At 42.2% G+C, this 22,076-nt stretch overlaps 1 protein-coding gene across 1 annotated transcript; it reads right to left on the reverse strand.

Moving 5' to 3' along the window:
• Positions 1 to 1,063: 1,063 nt before the first annotated feature.
• Positions 1,064 to 18,138, reverse strand: pcbp2 (poly(rC) binding protein 2). The gene is made up of 12 exons (XM_067442998.1): positions 17,950 to 18,138; positions 16,990 to 17,132; positions 12,436 to 12,468; positions 12,229 to 12,345; positions 9,800 to 9,931; positions 9,544 to 9,672; positions 9,318 to 9,392; positions 9,202 to 9,243; positions 9,053 to 9,125; positions 8,914 to 8,969; positions 8,209 to 8,378; positions 1,064 to 2,054 (listed from the first exon to the last, which is right to left on the reverse strand). The coding sequence occupies exons 2-12, from the start codon at positions 17,080 to 17,082 to the stop codon at positions 2,018 to 2,020; spliced, it is 957 nt and encodes a 318-aa protein (XP_067299099.1). The 5' UTR covers positions 17,083 to 17,132; positions 17,950 to 18,138; the 3' UTR covers positions 1,064 to 2,017.
• Positions 18,139 to 22,076: the final 3,938 nt, after the last annotated feature.

Genomic DNA, 22,076 nt, shown 5'->3' on the forward strand with positions numbered 1-22,076 from the left:
TGCAAGTTATAATTTTTTTAAAGTAATTTCTGTGCATTGATTATTTTTGTAATGCAAATTAAACTTTTAAAATGAAATCAAGAAATTATTATTTGTTATGCAAGTTTTGTAAATTAATTTAATTATTCTGTACATTTATTTTTGTCATTTAATTTGTTAATGAAACGATAAATTGTTCTATACATTTTTATTTACAGCACTTTTTACAACTATTTACAGGTTAGAGCATGAGCGCCTCTGGCTTTAACATTATGACACATTAGCGACAAAACGCTATTTATTGATTGAATTTCACATTAAAACTTAAAAAATAAATAAAAACTTATCTTTGTTTAATATCAGAAGCAGGTTTGGTGTGAGATTAAGTTGGGCAGAGAGAGCGTGACAGAGCCTGAAAGAGTGAGAGCTGGCAACCCTGATATGGACATACAGAGGATAAACTATAGAAAAATCGCATGTTGGTAACATTAGTCAACATTTGAACCTCAATTGCATTTTTTTATCATTAGATAAATTAGATTACTGGAGTAAATTGAAACCAAATGCTTACATTAAAGTGTAATCTGGCAATTTCTCTTAAAATGTGGCGATGCGGCGCGCAGTGAACTCTGGGGAAGGCGAGGCTGGGAAGCATCCGAGTATCCTTCGCTTCACGGGAAAGGACGCATTTACAGGCCGGATTATGAAGGAGCCTTTACATCGGGACAGCCTTCGCCACGCCGCAACCCGCTTTACCTTCACTGTAAACAAGTCTCGCCGCGTCCTCTGAAGCCCGCGCACAATGTTACTAACATGCCCTTTTATATAGTTTATACTCTTTATTTTCATATCCTTCAGAGGACGCAGCCCTTGAATTAGGACCCAGCGAATGGTTTCAACTCAACCAGGCCCGTCCCTTTATTCTGCTTATGAATTATTATAATGAGGAAGAGTGACGTGTTGGAAGAAAACTCAAGACTTCAAACGGAGGCGGTTCAGGAACACTGAGATAGAGAACAACACACACACACATCAATAATTCATTACACACACACACACACACACACCACAGGACACCACTCCATAGTTTCAGCATTTCATGTTTTAATTTTGCATGTTTAATTCTTCATTCCTGCTGCACTCCAAAATCTACAATATTCAGAAAACGTGCACAAAAAGGTTTTAGGTTTTCCTTCCTCCTGCGAGAAAAAAAATAAAATAGAAAAAAATAAAATAGAAAACATAACTATTACTCAAGCAGAGTCGAGAGGAAACTAGTGTTAAATCTAGAAAGTTCCTTCTAGTCATGTGATTGATCAGTAACTCAGTCTCATCATCATCATCATCATCATATATAAAGGTCAATTGTGGGATCCTCCAGACTGGGCTCCAAACCACAGGGTTAAAAAAAATATTCTCTCTAAAAGAAATATTTCCAACTCATTGTTATAGCAGTACATGTCATGTGTGCAGAAACTGCAGCATCTCCCACCCCCCCGGCGAACAAAACCTCCAACTTCAGGATAAAGAGACAAAAAAAAGACATATTGAGGAATGACACGTGTTCAAAATGTCAAAAAAACCTGACCCTGACAGAGCTCGTCCGCAAACGCGCGTCCGGGACCTTAAAATCTGTCACTTCCTAGAGTTAAATTAAAATAAATAAATGCTCGATACAGGGAAAGCGGTCGATCTAGCATCTGTAAGTCGCTCTCTTTTTTATTTTTTCTGTTTTTATAAGAAAAATCTGAGATAACAAAAACACATTTTTTCAGATTTTTCCCACTTCCGCCACTTCCGTGTGGTAATGTGTTAACACGCAAAGAAAAAGAGACATTAAAAAGGGTACGCAAAGGGAGTTTAAAAACATTCTCATGAAATAAATAAATAAAATACTTGTGTATATCCGTGAAGCGTAGCGTGGGTGGGTGACAGGAAAGGATGGGCTGAAAATACTTGGTTTCCTTTTGCACTTAGAGAGCATAAATGTGATGGAGGAGGAGAAACGGGTCGTGTGGAGAGACAGAGAGAGAGGCGGTCAGTTGGCGGCCATTCCTGTCGCCTCGGAGGAGAGTCTGTGAGAGAGAACAGAGGTCAGAGGTCAGCTGAGGCAGAAAAAACTAAGGCCTTTTCTTATATAAGCGCCTTGGGTTCGCAACCCTCTACAATGAGAGTAAAACGCCCGCATATGAAGTAAATGCTCACTCTGGGCGACTAAATCTCTAACATTAGTATGAAGGTAGATTAAAGCCTTAAAGCAGGGGTCTCAAACTCCCGGCCCGCGGACCACTTGCGGCTCGCAGGATGATATTTTGTGGCCCCCTACTTGACATCAAAGTTTAATGTTAGTGCGGCCCGCGCGTTGCTCTGAAAACCATTTTTGGCGTAGTCGTTGTATGTGCCGCACTTTATGCCTCACTTTGTGTGTGTGTGTGTTTGAGAGAGTTAGCTCGGCCCTCTCTCATGCAGTATAATTGGTTGACACCGCGTGATTGACACGTTCAGACAGTCGAAATGAAATGTGGTTTAACGGCGCTCAAATGGCCAATCAAAGTAGGCGGGATTTACATTCTCTTTTGGCTCGCACACATGCTCCCGCAGTCTTCACACACACACACGTTGGTCTATGTGGTTTACAGGGACTCTCCATAGGCGTAATGGTTTTTAAACTGTACAAACCGTATTTTCTATCCCCTTACACTGCCCCTAAACCTACACACACACACACACACGTTGGTCTATGTGGTTTACAGGGACTCTCCATAGGCGTAATGGTTTTTAAACTGTACAAACCGTATTTTCTATCCCCTTACACTGCCCCTAAACCTACACACACACACACACACACACACACACACGTTGGTCTATGTGGTTTACAGGGACTCTCCATAGGCGTAATGGTTTTTAAACTGTACAAACCGTATTTTCTATCCCCTTACACTGCCCCTAAACCTACACACACACACACACACGTTGGTCTATGTGGTTTACAGGGACTCTCCATAGGCGTAATGGTTTTTAAACTGTACAAACCGTATTTTCTATCCCCTTACACTGCCCCTAAACCTACACACACACACACACACACACACACACACGTTGGTCTATGTGGTTTACAGGGACTCTCCATAGGCGTAATGGTTTTTAAACTGTACAAACCGTATTTTCTATCCCCTTACACTGCCCCTAAACCTACACACACACACACACACACACACACACACGTTGGTCTATGTGGTTTACAGGGACTCTCCATAGGCGTAATGGTTTTTATACTGTACAAACCGTATTTTCTATGCCCTTACACTGCCCCTAAACCTACCCATCACACACACACACACTGCCCCTAAACCTACCCATCACACACACACACACACACACACACACACACACACACATGCGCGCGCGCCAATCTATCACGTAATGCCGTGGCGAAGAGAGACTATTCTTCCCGGTAAAATCACAAAACTAAATTGCACACACACAAAATGCAACGTTTCCATGCTCTTAATATACAATCATTGATGAACATTATAATGAAGAAAACTATATGAGCGGATTAAAACTGAACATTTGAGACGATTTACTAAAAGTCTACTATTAGACCACTGAGGAACTCAAATATAAGCAGCTGATGTGCGTATTCACTCACTCATGGGAATAATCTCGGGACTAATAATATTTGACAACAATTAATGCAAATATCGTTCAGAATTTCGTTCACTGCTCTGTTTGACCTGGTTATGGCCTTGCGTTAAAATAGTCTATTATTTTAAATAAAAATAAACACATTTATTATTTCAGTATTACATAATGATTTAATTTCTATTGGCCATATTTATTAGTACACAATTACCATCACACACCTGTTGGTAATAGGTGCGAAGGATAACCAGATCCAAAAATCTCAAATATATTGGCAATAAAAACACGAGTAAGCAAGAGAAGCCATGTTCATGTTCAGAAGAAACATTAATGTTGAAGAACTGGTAATAATAAAGATTGAGAAGATTTGATCAGTTGTATTTTTGGGGGGGGGTTTGATGCGGCCCAGCCTGACCCAGAGTCTACCTCAGGTCATTTGAGTTTGAGACCCCTGCCTTAAAGAATCAAGAGCAGTGTAAGATTTGTGAAAGTGTACATGAGATTAGAAGCGTAAATTAAATTAGCAAGCAAACATTTGCAAGCGAGCAGCTCATTTGATTGGCTCCTGAAGGTGGACCCGCCTTCCTCCTCGCGCTTGATAAACTCAGTGACAGAGCCGTGCCAGAACTGAGCGAAGCGCAGCTAAAGAAAGACACAACTGTACAAATCGGTTTATTTCAGGAGCCTTTTTTGCCCTACGCACTCAACACGTCACTTAGACATGCAACGGTTTATTTATTTACACAAAGGTTGGTTTTACACGCTCGATCTATTTCACAGTTCCTCACTCTGAGGTTTGGCAAATCGATGTTCACAGGCGTGCAGTGCTTTTGGCCGTATTTTGGCGAAACAAACGTGTCAAGAGGTAAACGCAGACAAATGGAAGTCAGAAGAATACAGATCATTTATTTGGCGTTAACATGAATTACACTTATGATTAACAGTAAAATGCTGCAAATATTTTTTTCTTACACTTGAAAGGCAATTTACACCTTTACAAAACTCATCTTGCGCATGTCAATTTAATTTACGCTTGCAATCTTGTGTACACTTTCACGGATCTTACCCTGCGCTTGCGATTCTTTAACCCTTAAAGACCGAGACAGCCGCCCGCGGCTAAAAATAACTATCGTTCTAAAATGTTAAATAACTTTTAAACCGCAAATCCAATCTGTATGCTGTAAACTGCACCATAAAGAGGAGAATCTCCGCTTTCCATAGGTATAATATGTCTCGCGATTGAATTGATCATTCAGAGGCTCCGTAGTCAGCGTCGATGCGTTATCAAAATATGCAGCATTGATATGTCCAGGAAACACACGTGGGTTGTTCCCCTGAGCCAATCAGATTTTTTTTTTATTAGTCCCACCCCCCTGTGCCCAGATTCGCTGAAACTTTCATCAACTCAACCAATAAACACAGTGTTTGGTCTTTTGAACCACGAAACCAAACAGAAATAAACGCGTGCAAAGCACTCTCTCACAGCACACAGTCAGTATATTTCTCTATTTGTATGTAGTTTGTGTTTTACACATTTTCACTATTATATTTTCCTCCATTTGTGTTTGAGAAGATAAATTTTGTGTTTGTGTTTGAGAAGATTATGTGCAGAGAAGTTGAAATGTCTGTTTATGAATATAGCCGCCCACATGTAAAAGTAGCCTCAGTATATTTTATTTCACGGTTTGTTGTCACAACTTGATGAATTGTTTGCGTTTGATTTTCATGATCAAATTATAATATATTTCTATGAAGAAAAATGTTTGTTTCAGTGTTGTTATAATATAACAATCTTTCTATTTACTTTACTACTTGAACTTTTTAGGACACATTATCAGTAAATAAAATACACCTGTTTCCACTCAAAACCCTAGAAACGCCTAGAATAATGTTATAATAAATGGCTATAACTTGCTGAGGGATTGTTACATGTAGACAAAATTTCATCTGGAAGTGTAAAACAACTAAATCTAACTTTCTAAAGGAAAAAAATCCAAACTTCATGAAGTTCTGTTCGAGTTCACAGTAAAAACATCACATTTTTGCTGCCATTTTTCTTGAAATTATATTAATTGAATCCATTCTCAGAATAAATAAATGTAAAATTGGGACATCAAATGAGCTAGATGGAAACTTCAGGTTCTCCTGTTTAAAATGATATATAGCACTTGATGCTAACTGCTAGAATGGGGGAGAAAAACAAAGAAAAGTAGAGGCATGTCAGGCGCCCCAAAAATGTCCTAGGTCTTTAAGGGTTAAGGCATTAATTTACCTTCATGCATTAGCTTTTTTCCCTTTGCACAGGCCTATCTAAAGGGTTAATGGTGCCACCTGGTTGTCAAAAGTAAAAACTACTAATTTGACCCCTTCCTAAAAGGGAAAACCATCAACAATCAAAAATGCATGAGTATATGGTGTCACGGCTTTGCTTTCAAGAAATGTGGTTATAATGGAAGTCAATGGGGCAAAAACAGCCATGAGGAGTAAATATTAATCTGACTAACACTGCATCAAAGCCAATGTTGATTCTAATCTTTGACATGTCTAAGACTGATAAAAGGTGTGGAAAAATTCAGTCCACAATAACATTTTATATTGAAAATAAATCATTTTGTTTTTCCCCAAATTAGTGACATTATTTATAAACTTGGCAATTAAAGAGTTAAAATCCTGATTTTGTTTAAGTATTTTTTGAGGTTGATTAATAGATTTATGTCAAAAATAAAAAAAGAAATAAATATATATATATATATATATATATATATATATATAAAGTTTAAAGTAGTGGCTGTTTTCATCCACGAGCATAACGAAAGGGCAGTGAATTTGAACAAGGGACCAGATCTTAAGCAGCACCACCAGTCCAGAGTTCAGTTAAATGACATATGCATTCATAAAACAGTTTTAGTTCTAATTAGTAGTTATATCATTAAATAGTGCTTGATTATCATAATATCATATCAGTCTAATGCTTCATTGACTGATCTTAGGAGTGTGCGTTCAAATATTTAAACAGCTGTGCCATTGTACACAGATATTGAGACATTTGGTGATATATATACACACACTCACCTAAAGGATTATTAGGAACACCTGTCCAATTTCTCATTAATGCGATTATCTAATCAGCCAATCACATGGCAGTTCTTCAGTGCATTTAGGGCTGTGGTCCTGGTCAAGACAATCTCCTGAACTCCAAACTGAATGTCAGAATGGGAAAGAAAGGTGATTTAAGCCGTTTTGAGCGTGGCATGGTTGTTGGTGCCAGACGGGCCGGTCTGAGTATTTCCCAATCTGCTCAGTTACTGGGATTTACACACACAACCATTTCTAGAGTTTACAAAGAATGGTGTGAGAAGGGAAGAGCATCCAGTGTGCAGCAGTCCTGTGGGAGAAAATGCCTTGTTGATGCTCGAGGTCAGAGGAGAATGGGCCGACTGATTCAAGCTGATAGAAGAGCAACTTTGACTGAAATAACCACTCGTTACAACCGAGGTATGCAGCAAAGCATTAGTGAAGCCACAACACACACAACCTTGAGGCGGATGGGCTACACCAGCAGAAGACCCCACCGGGTACCACTCATCTCCACTACAAACAGGAAAAAGAGGCGACAATCTGCACAAGCTCACCAAAATTGGACAGTTGAAGACTGGAGAAATGTTGCCTGGTCTGATGAGTCTCGATTTCTGTTGAGACATTCAGATGGTAGAGTCAGAATTTGGCGTAAACAGAATGAGGACATGGATCCATCATGCCTTGTTCCCGCTGTGCAGGCTGGTGGTGGTGGTGTAATGGTGTGGGGGATGTTTTCTTGGCACACTTTAGGCCCCTTAGTGCCAATTGGGCATCGTTTAAATGCCACGGCCTACCTGAGCATTGTTTCTGACCATGTCCATCCCTTTATGACCACCATGTGCCCATCCTCTGATGGCTACTTCCAGCAGGATAATGCACCATGTCACAAAGCTCCAATCATTTCAACTCAAATCAATGAGCTGACTGAACTAAAATGGCCGCCACAGTCCCCAGATCTGAACCCAATAGAGCATCTTTGGGATGTGGTGGAACGGGAGCTTCGTGCCCTGGATGTGCATCCCACAAATCTCCATCAACTGCAAGATGCTCTCCTATCAATATGGGCCAACATTTCTAAAGAATGCTTTCAGCAGCTTGTTGATCAATGCCACGTAGAATTAAAACAGTTCTGAAGGCGAAAGGGTCAAACACAGTATTAGTGTGTGCTCCTAATAATCCTTTAGGGGAGTGTGTGTATATTGTTCAATATAATGTTTAATAATGCAATGGTGGAATATTTGTGGGTCCTAACAATAATACACATATTTTAATAATAAGTAAAACTAATAATAAAACCCCTCTTCATGTTGGCTTAAAACATCAGGATACATATCGTATCGTGAGTTCAGCATCATTTCAGCATTATATTAGTCTATATATTCCCTATTTCTTCGTGTAGCGAGGGCGTTACCGTGCGTTGATCAGGTATTCGGCCAGGCTGATGCTGGTGAAGTTATATTAGTCTATATATTCCCTATATCAGCTCTGGTGTAGCGAGGGCGTTACCGTGCGTTGATCAGGTATTCGGCCAGGCTGATGCTGGCAGGTGAGCCGGTGATGGTGACCTGCCGGTCGGTCGAGCCCTCCACTGGGTTGGCGATCTTGATCTGTGCCCCTGACATCTGACGGATCTCATTGATCTTGGCACCTTGGCGGCCGATGATGCAGCCAATCAACTGTCACGATTAATCCAGGCATTACATACAGTTCACAGATTCCACGGTCTCATGTGTTAGATCAACAGAAACACTTTAAAGGGATAGTTCACCCAAAAATAAAAATGTGCTGTTGATCTGCTGACCCCCAGGGCATCAACATGTAGGTGTGTTTGTTTCTTCAGGAGAACACTAATGAAGATTTTTAACTCAGCCGTTGCTGTGTGTCGGTCATATAATGATGTGAATGGGGAACAATTCTATGAGAGCAAAACAAACAAAACTTGGACAACACACACAAACCCTGCTGCTCCTGACGACACACTGACAGACACTTACCGATCGGTTTCTGTGAGAAACACATCAGTGTGTCGTCAGGAGCAGTAGGGTGTGTGCATGTTGACTAAGCATGTTTTTTTTTGCTCTCATAGATTTGTTCCCCACATGCATTATATGACAGCAACGGTTGGAGTTACACACCTACATGTTGATGCCCTGGGGGTCAGCAGATAAACATCACAGGCTCATTTTTGGGCAAACTATCCCTTTAACTCACATCGTTTGGAATGGTCAGTTCGTGAGAGCCTGTCTGCGCGGTCGCATCCATGCCAGCTGCAGGAGGGGGAGAGAGAGAGAACAGTCAGCGGTTCACAAGCGGTTCACCTGCGGCAGGAACAGGAAGTGCTCGCTCTCACCTGTGAACCCTTGGCTGCTGGGGGCCAATGGGAACGGGCTCTGCTGCATCGCCAACTGGTGGAGTTTAGTGAGCTGTGGACACACAAAACAGTGTCAGTCCCAAGATCGCTTCGCAGAGAATCATGGGAACACAGAGCGTGGCTCTTACATCAGGCTGAGGAATGGCATGTTGTCCCTGCACCGCATATGCCTGCAAAACACGGTTCAGATTAAACAAACGCTCGCTCGCTCATACACACACACACAAACAATCAAGACACTCACCTGTCCTCCTGCAAAAATGACAGGCGATCCTGAGGGTTTGGGTCGGTACGGGATGGTCACACCCTTGGGAGGCGACTGGAACGAGAAGAGGAACAGTGATAAGATGAAGAATCACCACTAAAGAAACACGTTGGGATGTGGCTCACACACTGAAAGAGCCAGTTATGACACACTGATTAAACATGAACTCTTGGGGACAGGGCCGCAGGTGAAGTGTGTGTTTTACCTCCAGCATGACCACACAGATCTGTTTGACACACTCGATGATGGACAGCGGGGTCCCGGCGATAGTGATGGCTCTCTCGGTGGAGTTAGGCAGCATGTCTCCAGCCACCTGTACCTGAGCTCCTGTCGACTGCACACACACACACAAGGGTCAGCAGGTGTCCTCATCAGCGAGTCAAGCCTTCTACTGTGCTCTCACACACACACACACACACACACACACACACACACACACACACACACACACACACACACACCTCCCTGATCTCCTTGATCTTGCATCCGCCCTTGCCGATGAGTGATCCGCACTGGCTGGCCGGCACCACGATCCGCAGCGTGACCGGAGGCTTGGAGGTGGCCGTGCTGTTGGACATTGAGCTGCTGATGTCCTGAAACAACACACACCACACAACAATAACATCAGCAGCCGTATCATCACATTTAAACATATGCAGAGCTGCTGAAAACATGCCACAAAACTGATCGGGCAGACCAAACCATACGGCCGGGAGACCTGACACCTGTTGCCCAGTGATGAGCGGGTCAATGTATAAAGAGCCCACACCCGACCGACGTTTTTCACTAACCCGCCGCAACTCGGACCGCAAAAAAGAAAATATTGTACCCGGCCCGCTGCCTGACCCACAAGTAGTAAATGCTCCCTGGCATAATACCCATTAATCCAGCCTGTGGAGGGAAGAGATGTTTCAGACCCTGCCATGGCTCATCATTGTCCATTTCATCTCTAGATGGATATTATTGATGAACGCGATGTCTGTGTTTCGACCAAGCGGCTCCTCCTCCCGCGATCTCTCTTGAAGCTGATACTGCAGTTCCTCGTCTGGCCACTAGAGCGGCTCCAGAAGCAGCAGAATCTCATTGAGCTCATGTTAAAATGCCCAAATTTACAGCAGAAATAAAACATGTTTACAGCCTGAGACAAATTGTGGTTTTGGTCTTTACGGCTAATTTTGCTCTTCATGAGGACTGTGAGGGGGTGAATGTTTTTATAACTCGCTCGTTTACATTATATAAAGCCTTAAAGTTTGCATAATTAAGGGCGTGGTTACTTTGACTGGCAGGTGGATAGCCATTTATCCGCCGTCTATAGTCATTGTGTCACATAAGCTCCGCCCACAGCACAAGCTCCGCCCACATACCACCCCTTCCTACATATTATACGATGTCTAATCTACGGCCATATTTTTTTTCAGTCTGTGGTTTCGACCCTGCTTAGAGAATTCATCAGCAGGTCAACAGAGAGAGAGCCACTTGTGAAAGTGTGAAAGCCCTTATAGGAGCGCAGTCACAAACTGTTCTTTTTCTGAATGCTGGATGATTTAGCCTAGTGTTGTGTAATAAAGGCTTGATTTATTCATTTATTGCGTGTCATTTCTCCTTTTTTCTTAACAACTAAGATGCTGCGCGTTTATCCAGCCTAATCGAAGTGTGCGTCTCTCCCCCGGCTTTCCCAAATCCCGTCCCCTCTCAGAAAACACATAAAACTGACAGTACTGAGCTATATGCGTTTAAAAGTATAGCCTATTCAAATGGCACAACTGCTTAGTTCAACGTGTTGGGAAAGCAGGCATTTTGTCCCACATCATATTTATTTCAAACGACCTGACCGACCGCGACCCGAAGATCATTAAAAAACATTTTTGTAAATAAATATAAATATATCAAATAAATATATTTTAACCGCGGGTACCCGCTCATCTTGGATCACCCTGCGCATCACTGGTTGCTACCCTGGTAAGTTCGACATTAGTTTGAGCAAACTCTGGTTTTTCGGCCTCAAGAAGGTGGTCATCAGGGTTCATCACCATGGTAACTGACACTACACGGCTAACCTGCTGGAGCCGGTTTTATTACGAATCAATCGGACGCGGTGATTGGCTGTTTGGCGCACGTGTCACACTTTCAGGCGCTTCAGAGTTAACTCAGGATTAAACCCGAGTTGACAGAGAAAGTTTATACCGAGATTTGAGAGACCGCTGAACTCGATCTAAACCAGGTTGGCTTTATCTGGATTTGTCAACTCTAAACCTGCTCTGAAACTCAGAGTTTGTTCAGCTAGCTTCATGCAACAGGCCTCTGATCAGATGAAAGAAGGCCAAATCCGCCAACAGGGGGCGCTATAGCAATCAAAAAAGTGAAAATACTAGCGCATTTGTCATAGAAGGCGAGTGAGTGCACGTGTGTGTGTGTGTGTGTGTGTTTGAGAGGGTGTCCATGGGAAATGTGCCTTTCCTTTAGAGCTGGTAAACCCTTTGAACTGCACGTGAGCTAACGAGTGTTCCTCTGCTGATGGTCATCCTACTCACTAATGCAGCTCTTTTCACAAGTTTTACATTCGCATTCATTTTTAGACATTATAAAACCACCACTATAACATTCACAAGGGCATTTTGTCAAAGTTTGTCACCTTAGGCTCTTCAGTTTCGACATCAGTGCCACATGACTAATGTGAAACCTGAAACTGCTGTTATAGGAAGTGGTTGCCTAAAACCCTTGACCTCTGTTAGTTGCTGCTTGTGGCTATATGTATACATAGTATGTACTAAAAGAAAGAAATGTATAGTTTGAGAACGAATATGAAGAAAAACCATTTGAGCTCTGCAAACCGTCAAATAAACAGCAGTAATATTTCATTTTTAAAGTGGATGCGGGTGTGAAGCAGTACCTCCTCCAGCTTCTCAATGATCATGGAGAAGGCTTTGAAGATGGCGGTGGTTGGGCCGGCCAGCGTGATGATGCGCTCGGGGCAGTTTCCTTCAGAGATGTTGATCCGCGCTCCACTCTGAGGAGAAAACATCGACATCAACAACACCACCACCACCAACAACAACAGCAGCAGCAGCAGCAGCCGCCCACGGGCGGCAGCACTCACCTCCTCTCGCATCTTCTTCACCGATTCACCTTTCTGAAACACACACACACACACACACACACACACACACACACATGCACATCAGTCATAATCCAAACAGGTAACACAGGGCTCCACATTAAGCATGTTCACACGCAAATCGCTCATTCACTTGTCCGAGGAAAAAAAGTTGTGGTGCATGTGTGGTAAATATGATTTATTCTGAAGCAATATTCTCACCAGTGTTCAATCAGCTTTGACATAGTTTAAATCTGCATATGTGATATTTTTTTCCTTTTATAAAGGGCATTTCCCTAAATCAAGGCTATTCTTCAGGTTTCATTTTATTCTTAAATTAGATCTATGCATCAAGTAAGGGCTAATGTCCACCCAGCCGGTTGTTATCGCAGAATAAACCCCTCCAGAGTGATCAGGACCCCGAGGCGAAGCGGAGCGTCACTCTGAAGGGGTTTATTCTGCGATAACAACCGGCTGGGTGTACATTATCCCGCTTATTACACGCCTACTAGTCTCAAATAAATAATTATTAGACACAAAATATTGTCTCGACATTAAATATTTAGATTAAATATATAGCTCTTACGCAAAGCTTCCGCGAAGGAAAACAGTTCCAACCTGCTTTAAGCCTTTATCTATTGCTGAAGATTTGCCATATGCCCTATTGCCCTTGCTAAATGTTGAAAATGAATGCTGAGAGGGTTAGTTCACCCAAAAATGAAACCAAGTCTATGATTTACTCACCCTCAAGTTTATAGGTGTATATGACATTCTTCTTTCAGACAAACACAATCGGAGTTATATTTAAAAAGTCCAGGCTAACGTTAATCCAAGCAGTAGGCTAGTTGTAGTTGTGTTTGAAGTCCATTAAATGCAGCTGTCCGTCAAATAACGTGCTCCACACGACTCCGATGGGTTAATAGAGCCTTCTGATTCCAATCGATGCATTGTGTAAGAAAAAGATCTATATTAAAAACGTTATAAAGGAAACCTGCCTTGAAGTCTTCCATTGTAACCGACGGCTGTTTAAGCCACAAGATGGCGCCAGCGTTAAGAATAGTAGTAGTACCGGTCAAGATATCTCGTAGTACCCGGATGAGCGGGTGTTACCTGGAAATAACGTACCGCTGGAATGCGCGATTGACCAATCAGAATCAAGTATTTCACAGAGCCGTGTAATAAACTTGAATAAAACACTATAGGGCTGTTACCAATCAAATTAAAGAATTTACACTGAAAAACTACAACTGCATTAAATAATGTTATATGATTTGTATTTTTGAATAATCAAATGAGAAATGTTGGAAAGAATGTTTAAACATGAAACTAAACCACCAGTAGGTGGCGGTAGGTGAGTCTTAATGAGTCATTGAGTCGATTCATCCAAACGATTCATTCAAACGGCTGATTCTTTCAAGAATGAGGCAGTTGTTTAGGAAAAGGTTATTGAATATTTGATTCAAATGATTCATTCAAACACTGAATCATTCAGTAACACACGCTGATGCTGTGAGATGCGTTACGGTTCTGCTGTTTGGATCTATTGTCGCTGCTGAAATAAACAAAAACGGTCAATATTGCATCTAAAATGTAAGTGTCTTGATCTTAATTAACAGTTTATGGAGCTGTCATATGAAATCAGTGTCATTTTCAGTCATGATGGTCTTCAGGGAAACACACTCTTGGTCACGTGGTGTCGTTTAACTATCATGTTATAAACATAAATTTGTGATTTCTCCTCGAGAGGCTGCAGGAGCGTCAGTTCATTATATATTATACTATTATCCAGTATCGATCGCCACTTACACTAAATTAATGCAGAATCATTCTTGCATTTTGGCGATTCGCAAGTAATTTGTTATTGACATTTTAATCCGCTTGTCTAGTCGGGCGAGTAAAATTCTCTTTCACTCCTCCCTTCAAAAAAAAAAAAATCAAGCGTTATTGGACACAACGGTCTGCCCCAGGGCCCAGTATATCCTGGCTATCACAGCATCATAACAGCTCATGAATAAAAGTTCAGGTACGAGAATATGGCAGCGATTGATTTAATCAATGATTTAAAGGGTCAGTGCCCTTAACAGCACTGCGTTTGACAGCCAGCCCTAGTTGTGTGAGATTATCGCGGTGTGTTGTCTCCAGCGTGTGATTATCGCGGTGTGTTGTCTCCAGTGTGTGATTATCGCGGTGTGTTGTCTCCAGTGTGTGATTATCGCGGTGTGTTGTCTCCAGCGTGTGATTATCGCGGTGTGTTTTCTCCAGTGTGTGATTATAGCGGTGTGTTGTCTCCGGCGTGTGATTATCGCGGTGTGTTTTCTCCAGCGTGTGATTATCGCGGTGTGTTTTCTCCGGCGTGTGATTATCGCGGTGTGTTTTCTCCGGCGTGTGATTATCGCGGTGTGTTTTCTCCGGCGTGTGATTATCGCGGTGTGTTTTCTCCAGTGTGTGATTATCGCGGTGTGTTTTCTCCAGTGTGTGATTATAGCGGTGTGTTGTCTCCGGCGTGTGATTATCGCGGTGTGTTTTCTCCAGCGTGTGATTATCGCGGTGTGTTTTCTCCAGTGTGTGATTATCGCGGTGTGTTTTCTCCAGTGTGTGATTATCGCGGTGTGTTTTCTCCAGTGTGTGATTATCGCGGTGTGTTTTCTCCAGTGTGTGATTATCGCGGTGTGTTTTCTCCAGTGTGTGATTATCGCGGTGTGTTTTCTCCGGCGTGTGATTATCGCGGTGTGTTTTCTCCAGTGTGTGATTATCGCGGTGTGTTTTCTCCAGTGTGTGATTATCGCGGTGTGTTTTCTCCAGTGTGTGATTATAGCGGTGTGTTGTCTCCGGCGTGTGATTATCGCGGTGTGTTGTCTCCAGCGTGTGATTATCGCGGTGTGTTGTCTCCAGCGTGTGATTATCGCGGTGTGTTGTCTCCAGCGTGTGATTATCGCGGTGTGTGTTTTCTCCAGCGTGTGATTATCGCGGTGTGTTGTCTCCAGCGTGTGATTATCGCGGTGTGTTGTCTCCAGCGTGTGATTATCGCGGTGTGTTGTCTCCAGCGTGTGATTATCGCGGTGTGTTTTCTCCAGCGTGTGATTATCGCGGTGTGTTTTCTCCAGCGTGTGATTATCGCGGTGTGTTTTCTCCAGCGTGTGATTATCGCGGTGTGTTGTCTCCAGCGTGTGATTATCGCGGTGTGTTGTCTCCAGCGTGTGATTATCGCGGTGTGTTTTCTCCAGAGTGTGATTATCGCGGTGCGTTGTCTCCAGCGTGTGATTATCGCGGTGTGTTGTCTCCAGCGTGTGATTATCGCGGTGTGTTGTCTCCAGCGTGTGATTATCGCGGTGTGTTGTCTCCAGCGTGTGATTATCGCGGTGTGTTGTCTCCAGCGTGTGATTATCGCGGTGTGTTGTCTCCAGCGTGTGATTATCGCGGTGTGTTGTCTCCGGCGTGTGATTATCGCGGTGTGTTGTCTCCGGCGTGTGATTATCGCGGTGTGTTGTCTCCAGTGTGTGATTATCGCGGTGTGTTTTCTCCAGCGTGTGATTATCGCGGTGTGTTGTCTCCAGCGTGTGATTATCGCGGTGTGTTGTCTCCAGCGTGTGATTATCGCGGTGTGTTGTCTCCAGCGTGTGATTATCGCGGTGTGTTGTCTCCAGCGTGTGATTATCGCGGTGTGTTGTCTCCAGCGTGTGATTATCGCGGTGTGTTGTCTCCAGCGTGTGATTATCGCGGTGTGTTGTCTCCAGCGTGTGATTATCGCGGTGTGTGTTTTCTCCAGCGTGTGATTATCGCGGTGTGTTGTCTCCAGCGTGTGATTATCGCGGTGTGTTTTCTCCGGCGTGTGATTATCGCGGTGTGTTTTCTCCGGCGTGTGATTATCGCGGTGTGTTGTCTCCAGCGTGTGATTATCGCGGTGTGTTTTCTCCAGCGTGTGATTATCGCGGTGTGTTTTCTCCAGTGTGTGATTATAGCGGTGTGTTGTCTCCGGCGTGTGATTATCGCGGTGTGTTGTCTCCGGCGTGTGATTATCGCGGTGTGTTTTCTCCAGCGTGTGATTATCGCGGTGTGTTTTCTCCGGCGTGTGATTATCGCGGTGTGTTTTCTCCGGCGTGTGATTATCGCGGTGTGTTGTCTCCAGCGTGTGATTATCGCGGTGTGTTTTCTCCAGCGTGTGATTATCGCGGTGTGTTTTCTCCAGTGTGTGATTATCGCGGTGTGTTTTCTCCAGTGTGTGATTATCGCGGTGTGTTTTCTCCAGTGTGTGATTATCGCGGTGTGTTGTCTCCAGCGTGTGATTATCGCGGTGTGTTTTCTCCAGCGTGTGATTATCGCGGTGTGTTTTCTCCAGTGTGTGATTATCGCGGTGTGTTTTCTCCAGTGTGTGATTATCGCGGTGTGTTTTCTCCAGAGTGTGATTATCGCGGTGTGTTTTCTCCAGCGTGTGATTATCGCGGTGTGTTTTCTCCAGTTGTGTGATTATCGCGGTGTGTTTTCTCCAGAGTGTGATTATCGCGGTGTGTTTTCTCCAGTTGTGTGATTATCGCGGTGTGTTGTCTCCATTGGACGCACCTTCCCGATGATGCTGCCCACTTCTTTCCCATGCATGAGCAGTCTGATGGTGAGCGTGACATTCAGCCCTCCTTCAATCACACCTGAGTCCATGATGACCAGTGAGGCGAGCTCGGGATCTTTGGTCACGGATGAGGGTCAACCTGCCAACACACACACACGGTTCACTATATTAGTGAGGAAACTGCATAGACTTCCATTGATGTTATTTCAGGTTAATGATATTTTATATCCCCTAACCCAATCCCTACCCATCCCAGAAACCTGTGCAGAATGGATTTAAATAGAAACCTGTTTTGGCCGATTTATATGCCTTTTTAACTAGTGAGGAACAGTCAAATGTCACACCAGTGAGTTGTCATAATATTTTACTAAATAAGTGAGGACATTTGTGCCCTCACAAGTATAGTCAAACAAGGTACACACACATCAGCATAACACACGTTTATGACTGTATAAACGCTAGCGTTAGTAAATCAGTGTAAACACACCATTAATGGATATTAAAACACACCATTAATGGATATTAAAACACACCATTAACGCGCTGTTTCCCATCTAAAGCTGACCCCGAAAAACACGAACTCGGGTTACGTCAAAAACTCAACACACACATATAAACATGACTCTATGCCGAGTATTGGCGTAAATAACACGGTAAACCGGCGGATTACCGCTGTAAACATGAGAAGCGTCGCGTCTGGTAATGAATTAGCTCGCGAGTGTTTACTAGCTGCGTAACAGCGCGGAATAACGGCCAGACTCCTCTTCACGCCGAATATACGCGATTTCGCGGTGTTTACAGCGGTTATGTGCCGGTTTATAGCACACTGTGCTGTGCTAAACACGGAAATATCAGCGGGCGTCGCGTGAGAGGAGCGCAGAGTGGTTAGCACGGGTGCTAATGCTAGCGCGCGGCCTGCGGGGCCCTCGCCCGCGCGGAACGCGGTAAAGCCTCACCTGCCGCTTGCGCTCCGGGATGGGGAGAGGGTCCGAGGGTCCGGAGGGTGAGAGGGGAAGGTTCGGGAGGTTCGGGAGGGAGTTTTGAGAGGATTCGGGGAAGAGGGAAGACACGGCTGCGTGATCGAGCTCCACTCTTACAAAGACAACAAGATGTGTCCCGATCACCTCTCACCCACGACCTTTCTGACGTCAGCGCGCACTAGCCACGCCCCTCTGCGCATGCGCACTGCACGCAGCGTACAGTACGTGCTGCGACAACAAGCGCTAGCCGCTAGCGACGCTACATGCTAACATTTTCTTCCTTTTTCTTCTCCAAGTCGAGTCTACATACACCCTGAAAATGTTAAACCAATATGAGGGAATTGACGGTGTGTTGTTTAACTGCCCTGAATAAGCGTTTATATTTACATAGTCCACAAGACACAATAATAGCTGAATTTACACAAATAACCACTTCTGTTCTGAATACTGCCTGTGAAAATCCTTCACTCCAACTATTTTACTTAGTATTTGCTAATATTTCACCTGGGATTTAAACAAAAATCCACATATACTGTCATTAATTTTCTAAACCCCACATATCATCAAACCTTCCAACAAATCATATTCCCACCTCAGGTATTAGACCTTTTAATATTTTCAGCAGGGGTGGTAAGTAATCAAGTAAAAATACTTTGATACTTTACTTAAGTATTTTTTTCGGGGATCTGTACTTTACTTGATTATATTTTATTTGCATCTACTTTTACTCTTACTCCACTACAATATTAAAGGCAAAGTTTACTTTTTCCTCCAATACATTTCCCCATGCCCGCTCCAAGTATTAAGTATTTATTACACTTGATTTCCAAACCGGTCTGGTCGGTCATGGATGATCCAGTCAGGTATAGACTTGGAAAAGCTGACAAGTCAGGTTAGCCACACTAACGTTAGCTCAGTGTTTCCCCAACTTTTTTTTTTTGCGGCACACAATTTACTATGAAAACATCGGTAACATTTTACAATACAGGTGCACTATTATAATTCATGCCTAACTAATGCACATATAATCATGAGTTAATGTATTACTAATGAAGAACTAAACCATTTATTAATGATTACTGCATCAGCAACTAATGAACAGTCTCTATGATTAATAGATTAAGTAATATATTAATTGCTATTAATTAAATATGACATCATTAATTCCCTAATAACATATTACATTAACTAATAATGTAAATTCATGTATTCAAAGCCATGCATTCCGACTCTCAGTTGTGTTTAATTAATCATTAATCATAACAATTGGCAGAATTATAGTATGACTTTACTTGTTGAGGCACATGACTATTAACTAATTGTTACGTAATATGTCATTGTGGTTATGGCTTTTGAATTAATTTTGAATTAGTTAATAGTATCTTGCTCCTCATCTGTTTTGTGGAGCTAATGTAATGGAACATGTCTATGTTAAGTTTAACCCCTATACTGCGTTAAGGTGCTTCATTGTCTCCTATTAATTGCAAATCTAACAAATTCTTAATTGCAGTATCTAATCTTATCATTTGTTCAATTAAAGCATTGCATTTCAGTCCCAAAAGATTTTATCTGCTTAATTATTGATATTTACAGTTAATTTGAATATTTACTTTTTACTTTCGGTACTTGAGTACTTTTTAAATCTGATACTTTTGTACTTTTACTCAAGTGATGTTTGAATGGAGGACTTTCTACTTTTACTGGAGTATTTTTTATTTAGGTATATATACTTTCACTCGAGTATAACTTTTGAGTACTTTTACCACCTCTGATTTCAGTTTTAAAGATTTAAACACTTTTTATCCTCAACCCTGTAATGAACAGAGTGGGATTAGTTTAAAAGGGTTTTACATAAAACTAGGTAATAAAACAAACAATGCTCATGTGTCCCTCATACTACAAATGGCCCCACTTTATATTAGGTGGGCTATGTACTGACATCAAAAAATAAGCACAATGTACTTATTGTGTTCATATTGTATTGCAAACACTTTTGCTGATATTGAGGTGGAAAATAATTCGATTTAGGGACGTGTGGTTTGTGGGTCAGTTTAAGGGTAGGGTTGTGGGATAAGTGAAGTGTTAGAAGTGTAATATTACAAATGCAACTACAGAAATTAATTAAAGATGTAATTACATGCAGGTATTTTTAAAAATGTAAGTACAATGTAAAATCATATATGTACACAATAAGTACATTGTATCAAATGATTAATTAAAATGTTATTACATAGTAATTATTTTCACATTTATATGGGACTGAAGTTAAAAATAGAATAATAGTGTATCTCTTTATTTTTGTAAAAAATACTTAGATGTTTAACAAAAACCACAATGTTGTGTTAGTCCTTAACACGTCAGGTGGAGATCAGCATGTTTACATATAGTCCACAAGACAATAATAGCTGAAGTTACACAAATAAACCACTTCTGAATACTGCCTGTGAAAATCCTTCACTCCAACTAATTTACTCAATATTTGCAAATATTGCCCCTGGGATTTAACACATAAAATGCCATAATACATACATATACAGATTGTGTATCTGCAGTCTCTTTATTTAAAAAAAAAAAAAAAACAATACTTAGATGTTTAACTAAAACCAAAATTTTATTGGTTTAGTCCTTAACACGCCAGGTGGAAATCAGCAAGAAATGTGTCTTCCTTATTTATTTGTGGTCAGTATAAAGTGCTCCAAGGAAGGACCAGTGGAGAACCGGCCACAGGGTCATGGGCGGCCAAGGCTCATTGATGACCGTGGGGAGCGAAGGCTGGCCCGTGGGGTCCGATCAAACAGACGAGCTACTGGAGCTCAAACTGCTCCAGAAGTTAATGCTGGTTCTGATAGAAAGCTGTCAGAATACACAGAGCACAAATAATTCAGGAATTATTGCTTGAGGAGCACAACAACGAGTTTGAGGCGTTGACTCGGCCTCCAGATTCCCCAGATCTCAATCCAATCGAGCATCTGTGGGATGAGCCGAACAAACAAGTCTGACCCATGGAGGCTCCATCTCACAACTTACAGGACCTAAAAGATCTGCTGCTAATACCTTGGTGCCAGATACCACAGCACACCTTCAGGGGTCTAAAGGAGACCATGCCTCGACGGTCAGGGGGACCAACACAATATTAATAATCTTATGCCAGATCGGTGTAATCATTTTAATTTGCAATCCCTCACATTAAAAGACGTCCAGGGCAGAACTGCTCTACAATGACCTCAGCTAGAGCAACACTGGCATAGACTACACTTACTACAGATGGGGTTTGGTCAATGCCTCCCTTTATATGAGTACACAATCACTTCTTAGATAAACCAGTGACTGTGGTGTAGTTCTGACAGATAATGAGGAGTGAAGCGGCTGATGTTCTGCTGGGGAAGAGCTGACCCGTAGTGTAAGGTTATCCAGAACAAGGGTTGTGTCTTCTCTGCCTCCGACTCCTGTCCATCTCCCGGAGGAACCGGACCGTGTGCATTTAAACGGAGCGCTCTAAGCTCTTGATCACGTATGACGCCGCTCTTTCGAGTACTGTCGCTTTGCAAAATTATTTGGCCATTTCTGCACCTGAAAATAAGACGCTTTCAGAGAGTGATGCAGTCCCAGATTCAGGAACACTGCAATGCTCTTCTTACTCAGTATTTTTGTCTTGTTTCTAGTCCAAACATCTACACATTCTTTAAACAAGAAGTATTTACTAGACAAGCAAAAGTAATTGTCTTGTTTTGGGGGAAAATAACTCAAAATGAAGAGAGTGTTTGCTTAAAATAAGATAAATAATCTTGATTATTTTTCTCACCCCATTGGCAGATTATTTATCTTATTTTAAGCAAAAACTCTCTTCATTTAGAGTTATTTCCCCAAAACAATACAATAACTTTTGCTCGTCTAGTAAATACTTCTTGTTTTAAGAATGTTTAGATGTTTGGACTCGAAACAAGACAAAAATACTGAGTAAGAAGAGCATTTTTTTGCTTCTATTGTTCTCATGTGTGTGGCTTTGGATAAAAGCGTCTGCTAAATGATTTGTTAACGTGAAACTTGCTCGGTGCGTTCATATTCTGGGCTCATCCGCTTGTCTATGCTTTTATTAATGTGTG

This window comes from Pseudorasbora parva, chromosome 5, assembly GCF_024679245.1.
Source record: "Pseudorasbora parva isolate DD20220531a chromosome 5, ASM2467924v1, whole genome shotgun sequence".
Classification (NCBI taxonomy): Eukaryota; Metazoa; Chordata; class Actinopteri; order Cypriniformes; family Gobionidae; genus Pseudorasbora; species Pseudorasbora parva.